Source organism: Gouania willdenowi, chromosome 13 (genome assembly GCF_900634775.1).
Source record: "Gouania willdenowi chromosome 13, fGouWil2.1, whole genome shotgun sequence".
NCBI lineage: Eukaryota > Metazoa > Chordata > Actinopteri > Blenniiformes > Gobiesocidae > Gouania > Gouania willdenowi.
Window position 1 is genome coordinate 24098251 of NC_041056.1, and position 26180 is coordinate 24124430.

General features: G+C 39.8%; 1 protein-coding gene across 2 annotated transcripts; it reads right to left on the reverse strand.

Moving 5' to 3' along the window:
• Positions 1–480: 480 nt before the first annotated feature.
• On the reverse strand, positions 481–25835 carry tiparp (TCDD-inducible poly(ADP-ribose) polymerase). 2 transcript variants are annotated; one of them, XM_028464548.1, is made up of 7 exons: positions 25571–25835; positions 23538–24572; positions 13330–13519; positions 12949–13136; positions 8265–8579; positions 3742–3999; positions 481–1898 (listed from the first exon to the last, which is right to left on the reverse strand). In XM_028464548.1, exons 2-7 carry the CDS (start codon positions 24545–24547, stop codon positions 1709–1711), a joined length of 2151 nt encoding a protein of 716 aa, XP_028320349.1. In that variant the 5' UTR covers positions 24548–24572; positions 25571–25835; the 3' UTR covers positions 481–1708. The 2 variants fall into 2 exon arrangements, with proteins under 2 accessions (XP_028320349.1, XP_028320350.1); XM_028464549.1 differs by lacking the exon at positions 3742–3999.
• Positions 25836–26180: the final 345 nt, after the last annotated feature.

Here is a 26180-nt window from a genome sequence, read left to right on the forward strand (position 1 = left end):
AGGATAGAACAGTAAATTAGATCAATTTGCTTGGATCAATAACCTTCTTAGCCTCAGGCTACAGAAAGAACCACATTAAACCCAGTGTATGTAGCCATAGCCGTGTACAAATCCTGACTCAGCAGTTTACATGTGACTCACAGACAGCATTTTTTTTTTTCTTTACAATTCTTTATTTAGTCAATGTTACATTAAATGAACATAAATAAACATTTTATGAACAAAAGGCACACAGCGCAAATATAAACAAAGAACATCTGTACAGTTTGTCTTAAAAAAAAAAAAAAAAACAGAACAGGTCTACTGTTGAATCGTCTAAAAGAGATGAGATTCAGAGGGAGTTGACGACAAATTGTTTCCAACAGCATCAAGTCTCAGCATAAATCTGCACACTCCTCAAAGCTCCTCTGCAGGAACCAAAACCATGGATGCAATTCAAATGAAAAAATGCAACCTGGAGCAGCACTGGCTTTGTGCGAAGTCCTCTACCTAGAGGTTTTACAGTATGATGGTGTACATTTTTGTAAAGGTTCTTCTGAGACTCATGTACATAGTCTGGTTAAAGAGGCCACAAGAATAATGTCCACTAAAAAAAAAAAAAAAAAAAAAAGATTCACACACGTTACACAATGATTTGAGGAAGAAAAACAAAACTTGTTGCCTGGAGTGTGGGTAAACACTCCTAATCTGTGTAGGGGGAGTGATAGAGAAGATCAGCGCAGCCATGGTCTCTCCAGGGAAGCCTGTGATTGGTTACTTTAATAAGTTGGTCATTCACAGCACTGGCAGAACATTGGTTGAGTAAATGGTCCAGATGTTGAAAAGGTTGGGGTAAAGCTGTGCTATTACGTCAGTATGGTTTGGTTTTCCCCACATGTTTTGAATCAATAATGCTCTTTTTTGCTTATTGATAATAATAACAGGGCCTCTGTTGACACTAACGAATAAAGCGTGGCCTGTGGGTCCATTTCAATCTGTTGCAGCAGTGGATGAAACAACAGTTTTTCTTTGCTGGTCCAGTTCTGTCCAGTTGAATCTGCTTCGTTGCATTCAGTTCACAACAGAACTGAATCGCAGCATATTCGCAAACATTCCTCAGCTTTATTTCGCCTGTTTTAAGCACCAGATGTGTATGATTTTAGGCTAACAATGTGGTTCTAATAGATTTGCAAACCTAAGGCTTCAAGAGCTAATTTCAGATTTTTCCTAAAAGTGTGACGATTGGTTCTGATCATTCTTAAAATAGGTAAAACTGCACCTGACTAATTACGCGTTTCCATTGGTGATATCGGCTCTACACGGCTCCGCACTTCTCTCTTTCGGGACTCGATACTGTTTTTCCAGAGTGTTTCCATTGAGCACCAACCTGACAGGTGAAACTGCCAGACTCCACAGATTGCATTTCTTTTGCTGCCATCGTCACAAGATCGCCAACAAAAATCAATGGTGGCTAAACACTTCCTCTCTGTGCGTGAGTTAATGACTCTATGCTGTGATGATTCTCTGAACCAATCAGAGTCTGCTTTGTGCCTACGTCATATTTTCAGACCAGGGCTGCTTTTTTTGGAACCTCAACAAAGGAGGTACTAAAAAAAAGGCAGCACCAGGTATCGCGGATAAGGTACTTTTTCCCAGTGGAAACGAAAAACAAGAGAGTAGAGCAAAGCCGATACCGCCAGTGAAAACACACTGATGTCTGATGTAGGGCTTAGACAGCGACTGTACTTGGTACTTCCTCGTAGTAAATGATAAAGTAAGGATAGCTCTGGTCATCGTTGAAGATGACAAAAATGTGAGGGTCCACCCAGTTGTCCACACAAGAGTCATAAAGGTCACTGGAGGGGTCCCGAGGGTTGATGGTTGGGGGTCGTCGCATGGAGGGACTTCCTACAGTAAACCTGAGCAAACACACAAAAGCACAAAAACACTTTAATTGCACGTCCCGAGTCAGAGCAACGTCTTAAAGGGATCCACCGCTGTTTTTATAAATGTGGCCCAAAACCTTTGAAATGTCCTGCTTATTATAGCTATGCCTAACAAACCATTTTGCACCATATTTGTTTTATTAACTTTTAAAAGTGGGACTACTTTACTGTTTGAAAACCTGTGTTCCGCCATCTTGAAATCCAATGATTGCTTACGTCACACAGCCCCGTTTGCCTGTAAACATCCCATTGTTTACTATTGGAGTGAAGCATTCAGCCTGCTCTTTAGATCATTTAGCAGCTTTTTTGGTCAAAATGTCAATTTGTGCTGCTTTTGGTTGCTCTAAAAAAACAGGAAAATTTAAAGATGCCGATAAACCTCTTTGGTTTACCAAAAGAGAATAAAAATAGTTGTGACCCGAAAAATTATTTGTGACCACAGGGGGCAACAGTTCCCACTCTGTGGTTTTGTAGTAGACAATGAAGCAGAGAGAAAGAGCTCTCCTAAGGGACCTTTACTTTCCCTTAAACTATGCGCAGCTGACGTTCCGGTTGCTGCTGTTATCGAGTAAATCCCAGACTGCTGAAGGACTCCAACAAAAGAACTTCTATACTCAAGGTTTGTGTGTCTTCAACAGTCCCTTAGGAGAGCTCTTCTTCTTTGCTTCATTGTCTACTACGAAACCGCAGAGTGGGAACTGTGGTCATAGATTCTTTTTTGGGTCACAACTATTTTTATCCTTTATATTATTAATGTTTTTATTCTCTTTCGGTAAACTAAAGAGATTTACATCAGCATCATTAATTTTTCCTAATTATTTAGAGCAACCAAAAGCAGCACAAATTGGCATTTTGATCAAAAAAGCTCCTAAATGATCTAAACAGCAGGCTGAATGCATCACTGAAATATAAAACAATTATGTGATTTCATGAAGGCGAAACACAGGCTTTAAAACAGTAAAGTAGTTTTTTTTTGTTAGAAATAGACCTCTAATAACAATATTTTTAGGTTTTAGGCCACATTTGTAAAAATAGTGGAGGATCCCTTTAAAAAATGGGCTTTCTGTGTCTACTAAATCCCAGTTAGTGTTGAAGATTGCATCACTTAAAAGTGGATAAATCAAGGCAGTGCACTAATAGAATTTCCTAACTTAGACAGCTCATTTTCACTAGGTTCACTAAGGAACTTATTTGTGCATCATTACAAAAGAAAAAGACAAAGACAGAGGTTAGAAATGTGATTAAGTCTGGAAAGTAATGCGTCCGCCTTTGCAGTGGAGCAGATTGTGATTGCATGTGTGTATGAAGAGCTGCCAGCAGCAGCAGCAGCAGCAGCAGCATGAAAACAAAGTGATGTGTGATAGGCACAGCCAAATCAGCTCTTTTACATGTGCGGCTGTGAATTTGACTCGCACTTCAAGCAATCGGAGTAGCATAACACAGAACAATGGCTGAAAGATGGTTTATGGAAAAGAACTTTGGGATTTCCATGATTTAAATCATTGTTGATGTGCGCAGTCGATTTAATCTGACACACAAATTTTTAGAGGGTGGGAAAGGATCCCAAAGCAAAGAAGTTTATGAGGAAATATTGCCTGAAATAGCATAAATGTCAAACACAATACACTGTTTATGAGGAACACAATTAAAGCGGGACGGATGAGGCCTGGCTCTGACTAACTCCACTACGGTCTGTCTATCTTTGTTTCTTTGTTTAAAAGAAGAAATCCTGGATACAGTACTGATGAAGCAATAGGGCAGATTTTTCATTTCCTTAGTTAGAATCAGAAAAGGCAGCAATGGCGCCCACACACACCTGCCAGTTAGGACTTTGGCCAGGAACATGCAGTGAACTCCTTTGGATGAGCGCTTGGAGAAGTTGTGGGAGTAGACAGCTTTGCGGGCGAAGTAGGAACCCTGGCCGAACATGGTGGCGTGTTTGCCGCACACTCTCGGGTCGAAGTTGTGCTTGCAGATGCCCTCCACCACGTCGGCCGAGGTGCCATGGAAGAGGTGGCGCTCGCTCAGCTGCCGGTCCATTTCTGACAGACGCCGCGACATGTAATCTTTCTTCCTGTCGGGGTGAACAACCACAATTACACGCTTGAAAATGTTTAAGGGTCAATAGTAATTTACATATTTAACATATGTACATTAGAGTGGTTCACAATATTTATTTTGAACAAATTTTGACAGATCAGGGCTTGGGTCAATTATAATTGTAATTGACAATTAATTCCAATTATGCCATAGTCATAATTGTAACTGTAATTAAAAACATCTGTTGCTGTCATATTTGAATTGTAATTGAGGTCATATCAAGTTTTCCGACAACATTTCAGTTCCCTTAAGTATCATCAAGGAAAACTAGAGATGAGAAACAAATTGGATAGATAATATTTTTTGGTGTATGTTACAGCTGATTTACGACATGCTAACAGAGATGCTAACAGAAAGCTAACACAAGAAGATTGTTAAGTTTGATGGGTGTATTCATTAAAGGCTCAGTAATTGGGATTAATTGAATTTGAACATTAGTAATTGAGAACACAATTGTAATTGGCTTTTAGTGGAAAAATAATAATTGTGATTGTAATTTTACAATGCTGGTCACTGTAATCATAACTGAGTTGTAATTGAACATGGATAATTCAAGATGCAATTGTAATTGAAAAATGTAATTAACCCCAACCCTGCTTTTTCCCTTTTTCACATTGGCATTGTAATCATCTGTACCAAAAATGGAGTCAATCGCAGCACATTTAGAGGTGGCACACTTTTTCACAATGTTGATTTTTTTCCTAGTTTTAGGAATAGTGTTTGAACTGTTGTAATGTTCTTAATCAATTAGTATAAATACAGGGAGAAACTATCAATGACCATACTTAGTTTCTGATAGCTGTGAAAGTTACACATTCTTTAGTTCAGCAATAAACATAGTGAAAATGTGTGTCAGCGTTTACGGCAGTGTTAAATTCAATGACTAAATATTTTCGTCATTATTTTCGTCATGAATATATTTTTGAGGACGAAAATGAAACGTAAGCTTGATTGAGACTAAAACTATGACTAAATTGATTGACATTAGGGGTGGGAATCTCTGGGTACCTCACGATACGATACGCGATACAAAGCTCACGATAACAATTGTCTCATGATATGACGATACTGCAATTATCAATATACTGGTCAGGAATCAATCTACGAGAATCTATGACGTAAAAAGAAAAAAAAGATTAAAGTGAAAAAATAGAAAGTTTATTTGATATCTCTGAAAGACTAAATTTAAAAAGTGTCCTATGAACAGTGACACTATTTTAGTGTAACATTTCTGTAAATAAGTGTCAACATACCAATGTTAACAAATAAGTATCTCCAATAGTGCTTTCTGTAAACAAAAAATAGGGTCTTTCTTACCAGTGACACCATTATAATGCAATATTCCAGTAAACAATATAGTGGTTCTTTCAACAAATACAAAATTTCTGTGAAGACGTACCTGCACATTTTAGTGAGAAAACAGAAAAGGTTTTGAAAAAAAAAACCAAAGAAAACAAAAAAAAACGATTGAGCATATCGATAATCGATCGTGCGGAAAAAAATATTGCGATATATCGCCGTATCGAGATATCGTCACACTGCTAATTGACATTATCATCAACGAATAAAGGACGAAACAAAAATAGACTGATACGGTTTTGATACTGCTTTGCGCGTTTTTTCCTGTTCTGCTCTCAATGGCTCTGTCACCACCTAATCGTTTCACGCTTAAACTACGTCACTTCCTTCACTCGCAATCTTTACGACAGAGCTACTGGGACGTGATAATTGAATGTAAACCAACCATACGACGTTTGTTAATCATTTTAATAGTACACTGTTTTGTGTGCAATACACAACAATGACAATCAAAAACCAAACAGCAAACTAAATTAAAAACTAAATAAACTGGAATTCACTGAAAACATACATTTCTAAGTGTTCTCAAATAGTAGGGTTTCAACCTTTTAAATAGTGCACAAACTGCCGTAAAAATAGGCAGACTGGATGTAGACGCGTTTCGCGCGACTAGGTATCTTGACCAAGTATTGCACATTTTTGTTTGCGTTGTTATGGGAGAAAGATACTATTTCAAACTTGACAGTCTGTTTGTGTTAGTCAGTACTGCTTTTGTATTGAAATAAAGTTCAATTTGTGTTTTATATGTTACATATACCGCATTTTTCGGACTATAAGGCGCACCGGTTTGTTATTATTATTATTAAGATAAGTCAAACTTTATTCAACTCTAACAATAATTCTCAACATTGTTCAGGTTTAACACATAAAATACAGAACAATACACTCACTTTTTCAGTTCAGTATGTTGAAGCACAGTACTGTATTTTTCGGACTATAAGGCGCACTTAAAATCCTTTCATTTTCTCAAAAATCGACAGTGCGCCTTATAATCAGGTGCGCCTTATGTATGAAATTAACTACTGTGCTTCAACATACTGAACTGAAAAAGTGAGTGTATTGTTCTGTATTTTATGTGTTAAACCTGAACAATGTTGAGTTATTGTTAATGAGTTGAATAAAGTTTGACTTATCTGACTATTTTATTTTGCTTAATGCGTCTTAATAATAATAATAATAATAATGATAATAACAAACCGGTGCGCCTTATAGTCCGGTGCACGTTATGTATGAAAATAGACCCAGTCAGACCCATTCATTGATAGTGCGCCTTATAATCCAGTGCGCCTTATAGTCCAAAAAATACGGTAGTTAATTTCATACATAAGGCGCACCTGATTACAAGGCGCACTGTCGATTTTTGAGAAAATTAAAGGATTTTAAGTGTGCCTTATAGTCGGAAAAATACGGTACACACAAGTTATAGTAGGTTTAGTTTGTTTCCTATACAAGCGGTAAAAAATTGTCTAGTAAATATGTTATTGATTTAGTCGACTAAAACAAATCGGATGACTAAATCTAGACTAAAACTAAAAAAGAAATTTAGTCAAAAGACAAACTAAATTAAAATTTCTTTTCAATATTAACACTGGTTTATGGATGTTATGTTGGCTCAATTTTTGCTACAGATGTTCAAAATATCAACTGGAACAAGGCAAAATGTGATCTGGCAAAACATGGAAAACTTTTTTTTAATACCATTATATTTTGAACCACCCTACTGTAAATGTAAAACATGTTAAAGAAACGTGCTACATTAAATAAATGTAGCACTTTGGAGCTCGTCAGACAGATATTCCCAGTTGGTTTTTTTAGTCAAGTGAAGCCCTGATGTTCCTTTTGCCAACAAGTCGTGCTCTGAACCTTGTGTGAAATGCCTGATCCACTGTTTGAACAGCGAATATTCATGTGCGAACGCACAACTCGTCTGACGTGAGCGGATCAATCAGGCATGCAGCGCGGCGGGGAAAGCGTTTGGAGCCAGCGAGGCCGTGACCCAGGCATGACCTCGCATGATCCCTCGGCTTGTGACCTGACAGACTGGAGCTGCACGCATCCTACTCCTGCACACACAGGCTCATAAACACCCCCCCTCCCATCCCTCTCTCTCACACACACACACACGCAAACTCTTTATTCTTTACTATTCTAATTTAGGATGCAGGTGCTTAGCTTCTATTTGCACAAACTCATAAAAACGGACAGGCAGGCATGCACAAAAGCATGACAACGGGCCAGTGGGAGATTGTCAGTCATTGTGAAAGTGTGTACTATCAGTCAGCGTGAAGGAGTTAAACTGTCACAGCCGATAGGACGAGCCCTGTGCTAACCACAGCGGTTAGCCCACCACCATCACAACAGGAACATCATCGTCACCAAACACCTCTCCATCTGCTCTGTTCACACAGCACTGCCAACTCGTTCTCACGAAGTCACACACAGCTGGTCTCATTTGGCCTATTTCAATTTATTTTCTTTCTACTTCCACTGTCATTTAGTCTAATTTATGTTAGGTAAGAACTGGGATTTTTGTAGCCAGCTGTGCCAAAACACACACCGCTAGGTTTGGTACACTCGTTAGCATAATAAATACCATCATATGCACATCATTCTCTGCTTCTTAACGCCACAGATTTGAGAGATGATAGTTACAAATGACTGATATAAGCTAAACGTTAATATGAAAAATGTATCATATAGAGAACTGATTCGTTTGATTCAAACTGAGATCAACTTCCTAAAACAAACTCTGAAGAGATCTTTTCAACACGGCAAACACTAACAAAGGCCACGCCTTATTCATACAACAGAAAAAAAAACGCAAATAAGAAATTTGATGCCCATTTTTCCCACAGGTAGTCTTCATGTCTCTGCTCTTACCTTTTATACTTTTCCCACAGAAATGGGTTCTGCACACGGAGAATCTTGATAATCCTGAACTTTGATTCGCACACGGTCTTGTGGAACAGGCTGTACACAGTCCGATATGTACGTTCTTCACAGGGCACAGGCACACGCAGGAAGTCCTGGCTCATCGTCATGGGTAACCATGTCCCAGGGAAACCACCGGGTGCATTGGTGTTAGTTGGCGAGAGAGGATGAGATACAGAGAGATCCGTGGACGATGAAGAAGAAGAGGAGGAGGACGATGATGAAGAACAGGGAAGAGAAGACCGAGTAAGGCCACCCAAGGTCCTGAAAATAAAGACAAATGTTGTTAGTCTATCGGCATGGGAACAATACACATACATCAGCATAGTGTTCTTAACTGTGGGGTCGGGACCCCCATGTGGATCCCATAGAGTTTAAATGGGGTCACATGAAACGTCTAATTGATAAAAAACAATTACTGATTACATTTTTTTTTTTTTCAAATTAAAACACAATCTTAAACAACTGTATACTACAGTATACTTTCACTTTGTCAAATACAAATATAGTTAATAATAATAATAATAATAGCAAATGCAGAGTAAAAATATCGTGTTACTAATACTGGCGCCTCTGTATTTTTAATACAGAATAACAAACTTGATCAAAAACAAATTCTAGAAAAAAAAATATCTTTGGGGTCACCAGAAATTCTTATCAAAATGAGGTCACGATCCAAAAAAGGTTGGAACCACTACATAAGGACTTTTTTCCAGTTTCTGTCCCCAAACTGTAAATATTGACTGATTTTAGTTTTCCAAATGTCTCAAATTCAAGATATTTACAAACAAGAAGATGTTTGACATCATTTTTTTTTAAATTCCCAATTAATAAGTAATGAACTTGCACCATGAAATATAATCTGACACTACATTCACAGTTAATGTTTAATGCAAAAAGACCAAAAACTGATTTTCCTGTCTACATGCTTTGCAAAGCAACCATGAATTTATTTGAATAAAGGCATGATTAGACGGACCAACTGAGACTGGATTAAATTATCCTGATCCTGCGGACTAATGGCTGCTCTTTCATCAAAGGCTTCTCTTTTTCCCCGACTTGGTTTTTATCAGAACCTGGTGAGGGTCGTGGTTGCAGGCCCGTTTTCATTACAGCATCAAAAAGGTCGACTGCAAGCTGTTCAACACAGCAGGCTAAACGTTCCTGCACCTTCGGGCCATGTGTTCTCAATCCAACGTAAAACAAAAATGACTCTGGCGAGATCGACATTGACACGTCTGCATGTTCAAAAATCATACTGTGCCAACTATCAACAATGACATCACTGCCTGATGGAACAGCTCAGCAGCAGCCGGCGGCCATCACAGAGCGAAACAAAACAGCAGGACTGTTGAAAAATGAAACCCAGACCCCCACAAACACAACAGGGAGGCAATGTAATGGTAAGACAGGGAGAAAGTGAGAACAAGGAAGATAAGTGGGTGGTAACAGGCCAATTGTCAAACAGCCACGGAATTGACATAAAAAAAAATCATCAAGTCAAGCTTTTGATTCAAAGAGCAATAACATGAACAACTGTCTATTAAGTATAAATGCTTTTAGCTCCATCTGCCAGTGAAAGTGGGTGCTGTGACGTGACTATGATCAGTGTGGGTTCACGTTAGATTGACGGCTATTTTTCATCTCATCTCATCTCATCTCTGTGTGTGTTTCTTATCTCGTCAGTCTTGTCTTGCTTCCCCTAACATTCTCAATCGATGCCTATTCCCTGTGAGCTTTGAAAAGATCACAGACGCTCTGCGGCAGAAAACAAGTGTGAAATGAAAAGGGACACACAAAGGGAGATAATGGAGTCAGGAAGGCCGGGAGTGAAGAAAAGAAAAAATTTATGAGGTTATGGGTGTTAGGCAAATATACCCGCATACCAAGAACAGGGAAAAGACAACAGAACAAATCCTCCACCTCAAATAGTCTGAAGGTATCATTAAACGTGGGACATGACCCTTTGTGCCAAAAAAAATGGTAGTCTCATGAGGTTTACCATTTAAGAGAGGAGCTGTGTCTCAGACATGGGAAAGATGTAAATTTGGGACGCATCGCATCATTAGTCGTGTTCCTTTGAATCAGGACATGTTTTGGGCTTTTTAACACGAGACACCCTCATCAAAGGTGGCCAGCTACAGGGTGATCAAGCCAAGCTTGCGACCTGTAACTGTTTCCCCACTCTCTCCTATCAGCAGCTTTGCATAACTTCACACTCGGTCTATGCCCTTTGATTAATGTAGTGGCACCCAAAAGTGGCTTCTTAACCAGAAGAACTAAAGATGAGAAGTCGCCCACAGGTGAAACATAATCAAGAAACCTCTAAGAAGGTCTAGTTGCCTTTTACTGACACCAACAGAAATACCAGACCCTGGATGACTTGAACAGCCTTAAAACTAAAGGTTTCTGCTTAGATGTTTACCACTTATTGAAGGTTTTTAGGCTTTCTTATGGTAATCCACAACTTAATGCGAACAAGGTTAATTTATACCATAAGTTTAAAGGTTTGTGTGTCCGCTGTATGTTTGGTTGTGTATCAGACTGCTTGGTCCACTTTGATCCCTTGTTTTAACCTCCCGTTAGCTTTTATTAAATCAAGCAGCCCCTAATCCTGATAAAGTCAGACAACAGGATGAATGCTCTGCTTTGTGTGCTTCTTGCTTTCCACAATATGCAACTGTGGTTGGATAAACTAACGCACAAAGACACCAAAATTGGATGATGAGTCGCATAAACAAATCTCCAGAATCAAATTTCCATCTTTCTGCTCTAACACTTTATAGTCCTTCCCGTGCCAGTTTGTCTCTGTTGTTTACCCAGTCTGAGAAACATTGAATACCCCCCCCCCACCCCTCTCATGCACACACATACACAATCTTTCTTCTTCTGTATGTGCAATTTTCTCTTTTTCCTCCCTATTCTCTATTTGGTCCTTCAAGGACTGTCAGGTCCTGATAGGAACAGCTAGTTCTAGCAATCACTGTGTGTGGGGAACTGGCAGGACATCGCTGTGGCAGTTTGTTCAGCAAAGGAAGTGAAACATTCAGCAAATGGGGTGAAATGACTCCACTTGTTTCCAATCTGGAATCATTTGTTTCACAAAAAGAAGGCATGTAGTGCTGGACACGTCACTTCACTGTTAAGAAGACAGCTGACTAGGATTGAGAATAAAGAAGATTAAAGAGCCAATTAAATGACTTCAGTAGGTCCCTGAGCTATGGATAGATTCAGGTTTTTTTGTTCCCCTTCATCGTTTAATATCTTTTTGGCACTACAACACTTTAGTCTTCCGTCTCATCAGCTCTTATTATATCATTTTCCAAGTGTCTAATTTAGGCCCATTTGTCTCCCTACAGGACAATCCCTGTGTCCCCGTGACACTCTGTGACCTGCCAAAAATCTGAACTCGAGCAAGAGTAAATATGGGCTTCAGGTTTAGTCCGCCCTGCCAATACTGCACTCTAACAATAGGAAGTGGACTGGATTTGAAGGTGAATGTGGCTTTGTCATAGTTAATCCTGAATACGACATTAGTATCATGTGCCCACCTTTGTGTGCCTGCTTTTTCCTCAAAGAGCAGCTCAGCCCAACCAGAGAACGCACAGGGCCACAAGGACACCGGCCATTACACAGTGTGCGGCCAGAGTGAATTACTTGGCAGAGGTTGTCAGACTTTTTCTCCCCAATCCAAGACTCTGCTTGATTCGTTTATTATTTTGACCTCGCACACACACACACACGGATACAGCTTTTTCAAGCATGTTCTGAGAACAGGTTTTGAAGTGGGAACTCTACTGTCCAAGACAACTATTTACCGTCTCTGACTAAAACTTTATCAAATTCAACTGTATCACAAATAACTATTTTATGAGTAAATCTCTAGATCAGCGATTCTCAACTCATGAGTCGCGAATCTGTACTGGGTGGGTCGCAGGCAGCTGGTCAAAAATAAATAAATACTCCACTATGTCTCTCCTGTTTGACTTGTCTATTATTTTCAAAGAAACTTTTCTTTTGACAGGCATTCTTTGAAATACATGTTGCACAGAAAAATATATAGCACAAGTGCCAGACTCGAGGCCCAGGGGCCAAATCCGGTCCTTTAAACAAAAAATAGAAACCATGAAACGTAGAAATTATGAACTAATTCAGTTGTAGATATCTCCAAATGAATACACAAATTCAATGAAACTCCACAAAATTAGCATTTTTCCCTGCGCTTATATCACATGATGGCAGTCATTTTTAATCTCAAATTATTATAAGAACTCTCAATTTTACCACAAACCTGCAATTTTCTTCAATTTTTTCTACAAAATTTCCTCAAATTACATTAAAAACTACATTTGCTTATTTGAATTCTTAAAAAAAAAAAAAGTGTCACGATTTAATGACCGTGGCCAAATGTGGGTTCCAGGGTGAGACCAGTCGAGAACCACTGCTTTCAATTATACCAGGGATGATATTATAGCGTAGTGAAAAAGTGAAATAACAAATGGCAGAAATCTGATAACTTTGTAGTCATTAATTAGCAATTATTAGTCAAGTGTACAGGACGCTTGATGGTGCTCACCCTAAACATCCCACACACAGCAGCATAGTGAGTCACTGATTAAGTGTGTTTTCTTACTTCAGTAGAGGAGTAAGCATCACAGAGGACATGAACATGGGCCGCTTCTTGATCTGACGTCTAAAGCCAAAGACGGCATTCTGCTGGAAGCCCTCCCGGATGTTGAGGATATACTGGTTTTGGAGCGTGAAGAATCGCACCTCCTTAAGACCCCTCGAAATTGCCTCCTCGATAAGCTTCACCACTGGCTATAGCGCAGAGAAAGGTGGGAAGAAAACAGAGGAAAATAAAACTAAGGATATGGATCAGGATAAAATAAATAAAAAAAACATGTCCTGAGCTAGTGGTGAATGACTTTGTTCCAAAGAGAATAGAATGAGCGCACATATTCAATTCAAAAGATTAATGTGTGAGCAACAATAGAAAAACTCTACAACTCACCTCAGAGTATTCTCGCCAGCCAAAGTTGTCTCTACAGTAGTACTTCCACACGGTGTGACAGTGGGTTATAAGGATCGGCGTATTGGTCGGTACGGGAACGGGGCTAGGTGGAGTGCACAGTCGTCGAACGCAGTCAAACTCAATGTCACACATTCGCATGGTCCCCAAGTCCAGAGTGAACCCTCTGCCCCTAAAGTACAAAAAAATAGGTTGTTAAAATATGTGCCCGCACATTTAGCGAGCACATAAAATCATTACAGTTGTAGTATTTATAGACCGATGTGGAACCATACAGTATCTGAGCAAACCCCTTGTTGGACTGTTTGAGGAAAGTGTTTTGACAGACCCGTCTTTCTGCAAAATGTTTGTATGTATGTTTTCCTGAAGCAGGTGTTGTTTTACAACAATGACAGTAAAGCAGAGAAAAACAATAACATCTGTATCAAAAAAATACCTACACAAACTTCAACCTCAGCTATTCAGTCACTATTTGAAAAATAAAAAAGTTTGTTTAAAGAAAATATTATAATATATACTGTATTAAAGCATGCCGATTAAAGACCTGGGAAAAATTTACAAATTAGTAGTCACAAGTAGTCATGTTGACAACATCAAATGCATTTTATGTATTTCCAATTAACTAAAAAAAAATGCACAATTTATCTAAAATAAAAGTTGAGACATTCTTTGAGACAACTGACACGGAATAAATTTGAAATTAATACGTGGAAAGCACCTTGAAATGCAACATCTCGTATAATAATCTTTTTTTGCCGGATGCGACGTAGCTACGATGATTCTGGGACAGTGTTGCATCATCCTGTAAATTCTCTCTTTCATTTTCATCTTTATTTAGATTATTGTAATACCTTTCTTCACATTTTCTTTAATAATGCTTTTATTTATGACTATGTGCATTGGAGCAGCCACATTGTTTACACTCAGGAACAGCTGCGGATCGCTCCATGCAACAGGAGCAAGTGAGATAGAGCGGATATTCTACTCATTCCAAAGAGAACAATTCTGCCAGAGAAGTGCACAGCAGCAAATGAAAACATGGACAGTGGATCTGGATCACAACAAGCCTGTGAAGGAGGGCTGCTTAATAAAGACTTACTGTATGACAAATCTCAATTATACACAATCGTTAATTAAAGCTTGCCATTAAAGTTCCCTACAGGTAGCCTTTAAAGCTTTGTTTTCACATTTCTAACATTTTGGGTAGATTTAAAAAACACTGGCCAAGGTGACATGATGTTTTTTAATTCTGAATTAATTATTCTGAATTACAGTATTCTGCTTCATGTTTACATGGAAATAGTATTCATGATGTGAGGTTTACATGGAAAATGCATTTATTCACCTTTATTCAATTTTGACAAGCATGCGCATCTACAAGATTGAGGAATTATTCCATATTCCATTCATTTTCATTTGTTTGTTTACAAAACCATTTTTTATTGTTTTTACAGAGAATTTAATTTTTATTTTGAATTAGAGGGTAATTAAAAGTACAGAGCTCAATACTGTATCAAAATTATTTTTAAGGACTGTCTTTTTTTAAAACTATTATTTAATAAACACAAAATTCTATGTTTTTGTCTGCTCAGACCATGGACCCAATTGGCTTGACATAGTAATCTAAAAAATCATGAAGTTGTGAAATAATTATCGATGTGATTAATATTCCTGAATAACCATGTTGTGCCATCTCTTTTTGCTATGGTTAACTTAGTTTGTTCCTAAAACAGTTTATGACTATTTATTTAACAACTTGTTAAACCAAAACACACTCCTATAAATAATGTCATTTCTTTACAGTTTAGTACAAAGCAGTTCAAAAAGCCTAATCCCAAAACAAATGGCATATAGAGGGACCGTCTGATCATATGCAAACAACCTCTGTTCACCCCTCTCTGTCTCGACATGCTTGGGTCGAAACCCCATTATGTGCGCATGCACCAGTCTCTCTACATTAACTCTCACAGAGCCCCTGGCAAATCCTTTCTGGGTCAGACATACCACTTACATAAATGTGGGCATCACACACTGGCATGCTAAGGAAGGGAAAGCAGACACACACACACACACCTACATTAACAAACTATATGCAAACTTCGCCAAACGTTCACACTAAAAGGACACAAAGGAACAAATGATTAGCCTAATCGTGTTAATGGGCTCATTGATTTTAGCCGGGAAACAAAGTGGATGTTATGCTAGTTAAAGGGCAGACATCTGATATGTGACGTGGGCCTGATCGTTCTAAATTAAGCAATAATCCTGTTCTTTTAGATTTTCCATTAATTAAGAGATTAGATGACCATGGGACTTCCTTCAGGGTTCAAAACGCAACGAAACCTTGTAATAAAAATAAGCACGCAGTAAAGAAGGATTCAGTTTAATTGACTGAGTGTAAAGTTGCTACTCACAGGGCAGACGGCAAACACACACACACACACACACACACACACACACACACACACACACACACACACACACACACACACACACACACACACACACACACACACACACACACACACACACACACACACACACACACACTTTTGTTCTAAAAAGGTGATAATGAAAAACTCTAAGGGGTTTACCTAAAAACTCACACAGTGAAACAAGTGGGAATCCTTCCTTCTGTATTTAAAGTATGGCAGCACTAAACTATACTTCTAATAATCCAATATTTAAACAATTAATTGATTAACCATATAAAGAGAAATCACATTTGGCACTTTTAAGGCTTCATGATTTGTGACACAAAAGTCTTCTTGAGCTCTTTTTAGTGCTTTAAGAAAAGTAGTACTTCAAAAGTAGTTGTGCACTGTGTACAAAAATCAGACCAAGTGGATACAGTGACACCAATTAAACCATATTAGATAATTTACTTTCACTCGTTTTCTTAATCAGTTTGTTCAGTTAAAGTGACGAATCTTGGCCCCCGCTTATTATGCTGGCCTGGCTGCATCTTTGGGCCCTGGGCGGCTCTTGGGTTTGCAGTAGGGATGTAACGATTCACTCAACTCCCGATACGATTCGATTCACGATACGATTCTCTCACGATTTATTCTACAAAATGGGACTGTAGTCAAATGATGACTGAAAAAATATTCCTTTATTTTTTTTTTTGGGAAAAAAAAACAACTAGAAAATACTGTATTATTTTCCTTTTATTTTTCATTGTCAAAAGAATCCCTTGATAAACTATTCAAAACAATGCAATTTAACTAAAAATAAATCTTGAATGAAATAAATAAAGGAATAATACAAAAGAAGAAGAAGCCTATTAATTTAAATTCTGGTTCTATAGTAAACATCGCAAAACTGCATAATAGTCATTTTTCTTTTTAAAAGTGCAAATGAAAATGTATTTTGTGCCTTAACAATTGGACTTAAAAAAAAAAAAAAACAGTCCTTGCACTGATTTACGTCAGATATTTGTTTGGGCCAGCAGAGGGCGCTGGTAACCCAGTGGTCAGTTGGCATGCAGATATTCTTGCAGTGAAGAAGAGATGCTATGCTAGCAGAAAACTTGACTCACGTAATAATACAGAAATTCTTTCTGTGCTAAAGCGGTAAGGAATCATCTATGAACATGTTTAAGAGTATAAGGCGGCCAGAAAGAAAGTAGTAGCAGATTCCGCCCGCCGGGTACACTGCTGGACAAGAGAAGGGAAAAATGCTGTTTAAAAAAAGTACTGCGAATCAATTTTCAAAGTATCGATGTCAATTGTGATACCCATTAATCGATTTTTAACTGCCTTACGATTAATCGTTACATCCCTAGTTTACAGTAGCGGTTCTTGCACATACATTGGTCTACGAAGCACTGGCATGCCTTGGGCTGTGGGATAAAACTCGTACTGGGCTTAATCTTAGACACGTTGATCCCAAATACCTGTTTTAGGTTTTACCACTCACTCCTTCCCTCTGTCCACAGCCACCACCATCCTACCTAAGCTTCAAACTTGTCAACACAATAAGCACAACTATATCATCACATCTCACTCTCACTTTAAAATAATCAACTCTTCCCCACCCTGTCCATTTCCTACCCTGACTCCCTCTTCCCTTCCCCTCACCTAGGTGTATCACTGTCCTCTCTTTTTACATCCTTCCTATAATAAAGTGTTTCTTACCCTTCCCTAGGGAGGGCTGGTGATGGTAACAATTATGCAACAAAATAAATTCATTTATTGAATTGCAATAACAAAACATGCATTGCTGTCCGAGAAAGATTGCATTTCTTGTAGTGTTGACCTTTGACAGCATGAGCAGACAGAGAAAGAGAAAGAGAGAGAGAAAAAAGAAAAAGAAAAATGAGGAATAATTTCGGCCCTAATTTCAAGCATACTTTTCTGCCAAGTCAGAGTAAATACATCTCTACTGGAGGAAATGGAAACTCAAGCACATGCAGAAACAAAACAGTAACTGTGGAGGAAGTAACCTGTTATAGAGCAAGGTTACTTATGTCCAAAATCATTTCCTGGGTGAAATTAACTAAAAGGAATTTTAGTTTAATGTGACAAAATTGTAATAAATTACAATAATATGGGGGAAAAAGAATGCAGTAAGATCACACAGCCAAAATATGCTCAGGGATTTTTTTTTAAAAACTGCAGAAACATAACTTATATTTCACCTTCGGTCAGCCTGTTCTCTTATGCTCATTTTGTTTTATTTTAGCACTCACTTTGTTCTGTCACATCTCCACACTGTTCCTTGTTTTACTGCTTATTTCAGCTTCTCTGCACCTCACTGTTCCGGGTTGTTGTTTTTTTTAATTTTTTTGGCCAGCTGCGTCGTCCTTGCTCTCTTACGGTATTAGTACAGAACAGTTTCTGCCTGTGACAGTACACTGTGATCACAAAGGGAACCACTATGAGTGTGTGAACTCATGAGTGACTTCTGATGCATAAACAAACAGTCGATGTGTAATATGAGGAAGTGATCTTGGCCTGTAACGAACTCTCCTCACGCACTCTTATCACAAAACAAGAAGTCTTAAAGACACTTTAGAGAAAAAGTCAGGAAATCATTGTTAAAGATCTTTCACTGAATTATCTTCCCCTATCCGTCTAAAAATATGACTCCACTGGTTAAATGAAGTGCGTTTATTTTAAAGTAGATGTTATGAACAGAAAAAGAGAATTCAGCACAACCTCTCCTTATTAATGATGGTTGAACTCAATGCAGTGTCAGTGTGACTTTTTAATCTCGCTCGTATGACGCCTGCAGCATTTACGCCTTCCAACTTTCTCATGGCTACATGCACAAGAACCAGCATACCGACATCTGTCATGCCATTGTGAACGTCACAGACAGGGGAGAAGGGGGTGAAAAAAAAGGAGTGCTCGCACACTCTTGATGGCACACGCATTCTTTCAACAGATTCGTGTACACACAGGCAGACTTCATCCAGTAATACCTAAATAAGTCAGTCAACCAAATCTGCTGACGAAGGCAGACACACAGAATGTCGTTTGTTATTACCACAAGTAATTCACTCTTTGGTTATCAGCTATAAAGTACGATGGCCGTAAACGCTCAAAACAAAACAGAGAATGACGAACGCTGCAACACAAAAAGGTTAATACTATACCAGAAATTCTACACGACGGTACTACCGTGGATTACGATACTACCAGTACCAGTTTCCGCTACATAGCAACTGCCTCTACTCTCCTCCCAGCTTCTCACTGCACAGTCTAAACTCACTGCACGCTACTTACGTGAAAACATACCAACATGGCAACCGGACTCCACAGCTGCTGAATGATTGGCTGTTTGCCTGTTACTGGTGTCGTACGGATATATGATAGGCTGTTTCCACACGCTGGGTCCACCCATCTGTTAGCTGATTGGCTGTTTGTGTGTTTCTGACGACATGAAGGAACTGAAGACAGCTCTGCTTCGAGAAAAACTCGCTTCAAAACAAACAAGCTAAAGTTCTGTCTCGCCTGGACGCGTGCACAACTTACAGTCACAAACCCGAAACAACACATGGCAGAAGCACCGGGCCCAAGCGGCAAGTCTGCCGCGGCGTCGACGTCGTCAGTGGCATCACTAATTTTGCTCAAAAAACAAACAAACTCTAAAAGTCCCACTGGAACTATTTTGGCTTTAAACAAGGCAGAGATCGTAAAGCAATAGGAGATTTACTGTGCAGGCGCTGTCACCAGCTATAGGAGCCAAAGGAGACACTTGTTGTTTTCCACACGGACTCAGTGTGTGTAAATATATATATATATATTTACAGAGATACCTACAATGTTCAAACAATATATATACAAAGGAGGGATCACATCCAATCTCATAAAACACCAGTGACGTCACCCAGAACCTCAGTTGCAGTTCATAAAAATAATCATGATAATAAAAAGGCTTCAGTATCGCGATATTACCCGTGATACTTTGTCTGGTATAATATTGTGGTTACTCATTTTGGTATTGTGACAACTCTGAACTTAATAGTTTCGAATAGTGTAAAATATTCTGGCCCCTAATGGTGAAAATACTGATACATCCTTGCATCCATCTATTTTTGTTTAATCATTATGGTTTGGAATTATGTCGTCAGTTTAATTTAAGTTGATCAAAACTTAATCAATAAACCTGATCAGATTCAGTAAACCATTGATCCCTGAATGGAAACTGGGTGACATTAATGCTACTCTCATACATCGTTATATGACGTAAATAATTAAAAAGGAGCAGTCAGAATAATCCGTCAGTAGAACTTATATCTACCTTTTAATTGTATATTACTCATTATTTTAAATTGTTTTATTTTTGACATACATTTTTGTTTAATTATTGTTTTATTTTTTAATTAGTATTTATTTTGTTTCCTCACAGGAGATAAAAACTAATATTTGTATTTGTGTGCACTTTTTGTGCTGCATTGCGGCGTCCGTCATTCTGTGTTGTGTTGTGGAGTTTTATTTGTACGCGCTTTCGTTTTGTGTTGCATTTTGGGATTCTTCATTTTGTGTTGTGTGCTTTTAAAGACCATACACGTTTACCACAACGCCCAAAACACAAAGAAAAAAAAAAAAAAACTGTCCACGTGTCCTAAACTGTTCCCGTTACCAGAACAATCAAAAATTTGTGTCCTCTTTCTGTGTTATGATACACTTACAACACAGTTAAGCTGGCTACATGACAAAAAAATAAGACGAGAATAACAAATGAGTTCAAATATCACCTCATGTCAATTCCAATCTTAGAGGTGGGGGAGGATTTTATTTTAAAGAGTTAAAAACACTGACAGGAGAGCCTCATGATGAGAACACACACACCTTTTCACATATTTTCCACTTCTTCTGGCCCTCGGGGGACAGGTACAGAATGGAAAAAACATGACAACTGCAGAAAAAAAAGGAAAAAATGACAGAAACAGGGAGCCAGACCTGAGTAGTAAGAGGCAGAACGACCTAGACCCTTCTGCTTCATGGTATGATCCGTCTGACACGTGACACACACACACACATGTACTTCATAAACAGTGGACAAAGAGTCTGATTAGCTTTCCTCTTTTCACACGCACAAAAAAAGCCTTACTCAGCCATAGCTAACCTTCATTTTCTTTGCTTCGTGACACAACAAGGTGCCACAGAATCATCAGCGATATAAACACTGACACACACAAACTCTCACTCACTTACACACACACACACACACACACACACACACAGGCGTGTTGTGGTGTCAGGTCGCTCTGCCCTTGGTGCTCAGTGACTCTTTATGTCAGTTAATGACAAGCAAGCTTTTATCACCCGGCTGACAAAGGACTCTGTTTCACACACAATAAATACTGTATGTGCTTCCTCCTGGTCATGTAGAGTGGAAGGATGTTTTTTTTTTTTTTACAAAGAAAAATCAACCCTAAGTAGATATTGGTTTACTGTAAGCACATCTCACATCATCTTTTAATTAAGTAGCAGATATAAACATTTTTGGGGAGAAAATGAAAGGAACCTGTTAAATAAATATAAGGCATGTGATTATGACGGTGTAAAATCATGACTGACATTCCCCTCTTCCTGTTGAGTTCAGGATTAACAAAATTTCCATTCTTCCTTATCACACGGATGGGATTAACCTGTGTGTGGATCATACACACATGGGAACGGCTCGGATCCAAACACATCCACACTCACACACTCCACACGTCTACCATTGCCACACCAACAGAAACCTCATGTTTGTTGCTGACCTTTGCATCAGTTTGAAAGACAACTAAGAAAGCTTGTCTGATAAGACACATTATAGGAGCTGTTGAACCTGCCCAGAGCAGTGATGATTTGAGTGGAGGACTCATCTTTAGCTGAAAAACCACTGTCCTATATACACTATAACATTGTATCTGTAAATCCACCCTTTGGTGATACACTGATCATTTTGAGAGAGTTTTAGTGTTTTTATTTCCAACCTTTTTGGGACCGTGACCCCATTTTGATAGTACTTATTTCTGGCAACCCCACAGATTAAAGTGAAAGTATAGAGTACAGTTCATTATGATTTTGTGTTGTTTTAAATTGTTCAGATGATCAGATCATAGGTTAGTACTAGTACAAGTAGCTCAAAAAAGACAAAAAAACTGAACGGAAAAATGTAATGGCGTCTCGGCTTTGCTTCAAGACGCAACTGCTTATGCTATTCACAAAGATATGATATGTGGTCTTTTACATATTTGAAAAGAAAATATTGTACTGTCACTTTAGAATTGGCTTCTTTATTTGATAAAAAATCTACAACAAATATTTACCATAGAAACAAATCGTATAGTTCCTACACATCAAATCGATTTGTATCAAATCGATTCGTATTGGCCAGTAATAAAAGGATATTGTTTTTTCATCGAATCGTAACCTGTGTATCGAGATGTATATCGAATCAACCCTTGAGCGGAGACATGAATTAGTGCAGAATCCATCAATTCTTCTGTCCTCGTGGTGTTTCAGTTCAGAGAGCCAGCTGATCCTGTCTGACTGTAACACCCTCAAAGGCCTCTGAAGAATCTGGGTAGATACCACCAGGTGCATTTCCAGTTTAAGAACCAATATGCGCTTCACATAGAGTTTCAGTTGAAGTTATTAGTCAAGAAGACTAACACAAAAGATGCATACAAACTCCTGAGTGTGTGCGTGTGTTTATGCTCGAATGGATAGCACACTTAAACAAAGCCAAAGTAAAAATAGTTTTAGATTTCAATTTACCTTTGATTGTGCCAGAGGGTTAAAAGGCTAAAAATGTAAGGTGTGGAGCTATGAAGTCATTATTTAATTAAGATCAGGGGAATACTACGATATAGTGAATACTTTTCCTTTATAGAAATATATGTCCACCAATTTGTTTTTGTTATTGTTGTTCCATTAAATGTACTTTCAAAATGAGCTTCACAGGATTGTGTACATGCACTTTGATGTCAAACCTGCAAGAGCAGCGCTTGGCAAGTGTTAGCGTTAGTGTGTGTGCATGCATCTTTACTGGGTGTGTGAGAGAGTGAAAGAGGTATTTATCTCTGTCTGCTAAAAGGCGTGCGTGTGAGCTCGGCAAGCCACTTAGCTTCACTGTGCAGCCAATTCGTGAGAGCGTTCGCATGCCAAGTCCTGTGTGTGTGTGTGTGTGTGTGTCTACATGTGCGTGTGTGTATGAAAGAGGGAAGAGGAGAAGCTGCCAATTGCGTCTGTGTCACTGACCGCACAAGGCAACAGAGGGTCACGGAAGTTCAATGTTTTATGCCTTGAGTGCTGTAAAGTCAGATACGAACCGAGCTTGAAAAATCAATAACCAATACTAAATGGGAGTTTCACTACACCAGAGTAAAACACAACTGATCAAATAAAGGTAGATCAGGCAGATGGTAAAGACTAAAATGTCCATAATTTGCTCACAGGGTTCAATAACTTGCTTATCAGTCACACATGCTCTACACAGCTGTAGAGACAGAACGCTGAGTTAGTAACTAAAGAAGAAACTCAGCCTCACACTACTGTTTAAAACCAACCAAACAAGAAGTGGTAGATAATTCCCAAGCAGCCTATCAACTTACTTTGATGCTGTGATTAAGCATCTGTCGTGTATTTTGAAAAATAAATGTTCGAAAATTTAATTTGAGTATTATGCTGTTGAATTAAATTGATTGTAGCTTCAACAGGTTGCAGATTACAATAAAAAAAGACACTTACTGAAACTTGAGTGTGACTTGTTCATTGTCTGGGTTACAGTACAATCTCTCCAGCTGTTCCTGGGAGTCGTCTGCTAAGCTCTGCCACTTCTGACCGATCCTCCTACGGATCTGCCAGTGGTAAGGCAGGACAGTGTGGTGGTACGCGCAGTCGTGGCCGTAAAAACACTGTCCTTTCAAAAAATTCACACAAATGTCTATGGAGTCCGTCTGGTGCGTGTGATACTGGAGCTGAGTCAGCAGCTCAAAAACCAAGTCCAGGGAGACTTCCTCGCTCTTATCCCGAAATAGTCCACCTTTGTCAGAGTGCAGCAGGAGATGGTCGGGGTCAGGGATTCCAGTGCAGTCTTTGGTTGGAAGATTTTTGGGCCCAGAGGTTAAGAGGTCATTGCTTTTGATGGGTCCCTCATGGTGGGGAGCCTGAGGGGGTGAAACAATGGGAGGCATGTCCCTGCCTGGCTGAGTTATTGCCACCACGCTCCCTGTGGGTCTGAGGCCAGGTTTCAGCTGAAAGCAGTCAGGGTTTGACTCGATCATCTTGGGCCTAGTCTCCTCCAGTTCTGCAGTAGTATCGGCTATCTCCACATCCACGTCCTGGGTGATTAACCCCGGTACTCCAGCCCCAGATGAGGCACCTTCAGCTGCCCCTGGATCTTTGAGACACACTTGGCTAATGCAGGCCTGCTTTGCCACGACTGCAGTGCACAAATTACCCGGAGTCCGGCCGGGTTGGTTCTGAGGAACGAATAATCCATCCCCAGAAACCAACGCATCTGTACTCAGCAGCGTGGTCAGGATGGGATCCTCCAAGGCTCTGTGGAGGCATTTGGCATCTAACTTTCTCGGTTTCTTCTTGAAATAAGGTTTAACAAGGGGTATCTTGTCCGGCAGCCCCATGATCTGCTGCTCCGAGAAATCATCCCCTTCATTCATGTTCAAACTCACATCCAGGGAGATCCCAGCCGGAACATCGTCACCTGACTTCTGGAGAATGTGCAAAGGTTGATCCATGTTCTCTTGCTAAACCCTGACAGTCCTGCCAGAAAGGAAAGATATAGGTAGTTAAGAAAGATAACACGCATCATGAAATCATCTCAGCCTTGTCAGGTGTAGTCATCAATTCACATGAGGGGGAATTAGTGAGTGACTGTGCTGTGAAATGAACTCATCTTTCCTTTCCTGGAAAAGGAAAACGCTTCCCTCCCTGCGCACTGAAACGAAAGCCCTTCAGTGAAACATAGACTGATCCCAGGATGACCCTGTGTGCGCATGAGCCACTGTGGCACAGACACATGATAGAAACATCACACAGCAACACACTGATCCTCATTTGGAAAGCACGAGGGCTCTCAGTCAACCGACTGGAGCGTGAACACATTACCTAATCCTGTTACAGGAACCCGTAGAGATCACCACAATAAACACACACACATCAGAAGTGCCCCACCGTGTGTCCTTTTCTTTAACTCTTTTGTCATTGGTCTCTAGGTAGCGTCATGCCTGCAATTACAGCTGCGTAACCGAGCCGCAGCGATAAAATCAAGAGTGTAACAAAACCTGGCTCCCTCTCCGGGGACTCTATATTTTGATCACGGGAGTCCGATACGCGGCCCCTGCAGTCTACGTGCAGCTCACACTCACTGCCCGAGCAAGTTTGCACGTAGGCTCACATGACTGACACACACACACACGCACGCACGCACGCACGCACACACACACACACACACACACACACACACACACACACACACACACACACACACACACACACACACACACACACACACACACACACACACACACACACACACACACACACACACACACACACACACACACACACTACTGCAGCGCAGCTACGACAAAAGACAAACGGGGAAAGAACACGTCGCTACAGCAGCTTCTCTTCACTCACACTTTCGTTAGACAGACGCGCTGCCGCAGTATCACACAGCGATACAAAGCGTAGTCTTCCACCCGACAAATGAAACAAAGAGACGTCCCCAATGGATAGAAGGAAGAAAAAAAACCTACCTGCTGCTCCGATAAGTCCTCCGCTCTACGCCAGGTCTAGACACTCGGTGGTGCGTGAAATCTAACGAGGACATCGGGCAAGCTTCGTATCCAGACAACACGGTCCGTGTGGGGACTAAACTACAGCGCGGCTACGCAGCTCGTGTCCTTCCGCTGGCCCCGCCACTTTCATGCTGCCGTCCCCGTCTGTCCCCTTTGTGTCCGCTGTGCCGGTTAGATGAGATCAGGCCGACAAAGAGCGGAGCACAGCTGTGCGGAAACGCTCCGCCTGCCTCCCGGCATCACACACAGGCTCCGCCCAGGAAACCTGCTAGGGGCGGGGCTTCTCTCTAAACACCGGGAGAGAGTCTACTGGTGGCGGTACAGTCCATAGATACTGTATCTCTCACAAATATTGTTTTAAACAAAAAACGAAAGCAAACAATTTGTTTATTTTCGTTTCTTATTTAGAAGATATAGTTTGATATATTTTCTTGCCTTTTTATTAGGGGTGTGCATTGCCATGATTCTGACGATACGATTCACAATTTGCATGTCACAATTCAAAGTCTTTATTGTCATTATACAAAGTATAACGATATTTGGGAGCTTCTCCTTTTCACAGTGCAGA

Bases quoted from the DNA above. Each gene is read 5' to 3' on its own strand.
- tiparp (XM_028464548.1), bottom strand. From the start codon at position 24,547: ATGGATCAACCTTTGCACATTCTCCAGAAGTCAGGTGACGATGTTCCG. The intron at 13,137-13,329 runs GTGAGTTGTAGA...TCTGCGCTATAG, and splicing joins GCTGGCGAGAATACTCTGAG to CCAGTGGTGAAGCTTATCGA. The intron at 8,580-12,948 runs GTAAGAAAACAC...CTTTATTTTCAG, and splicing joins ATGCTTACTCCTCTACTGAA to GACCTTGGGTGGCCTTACTC.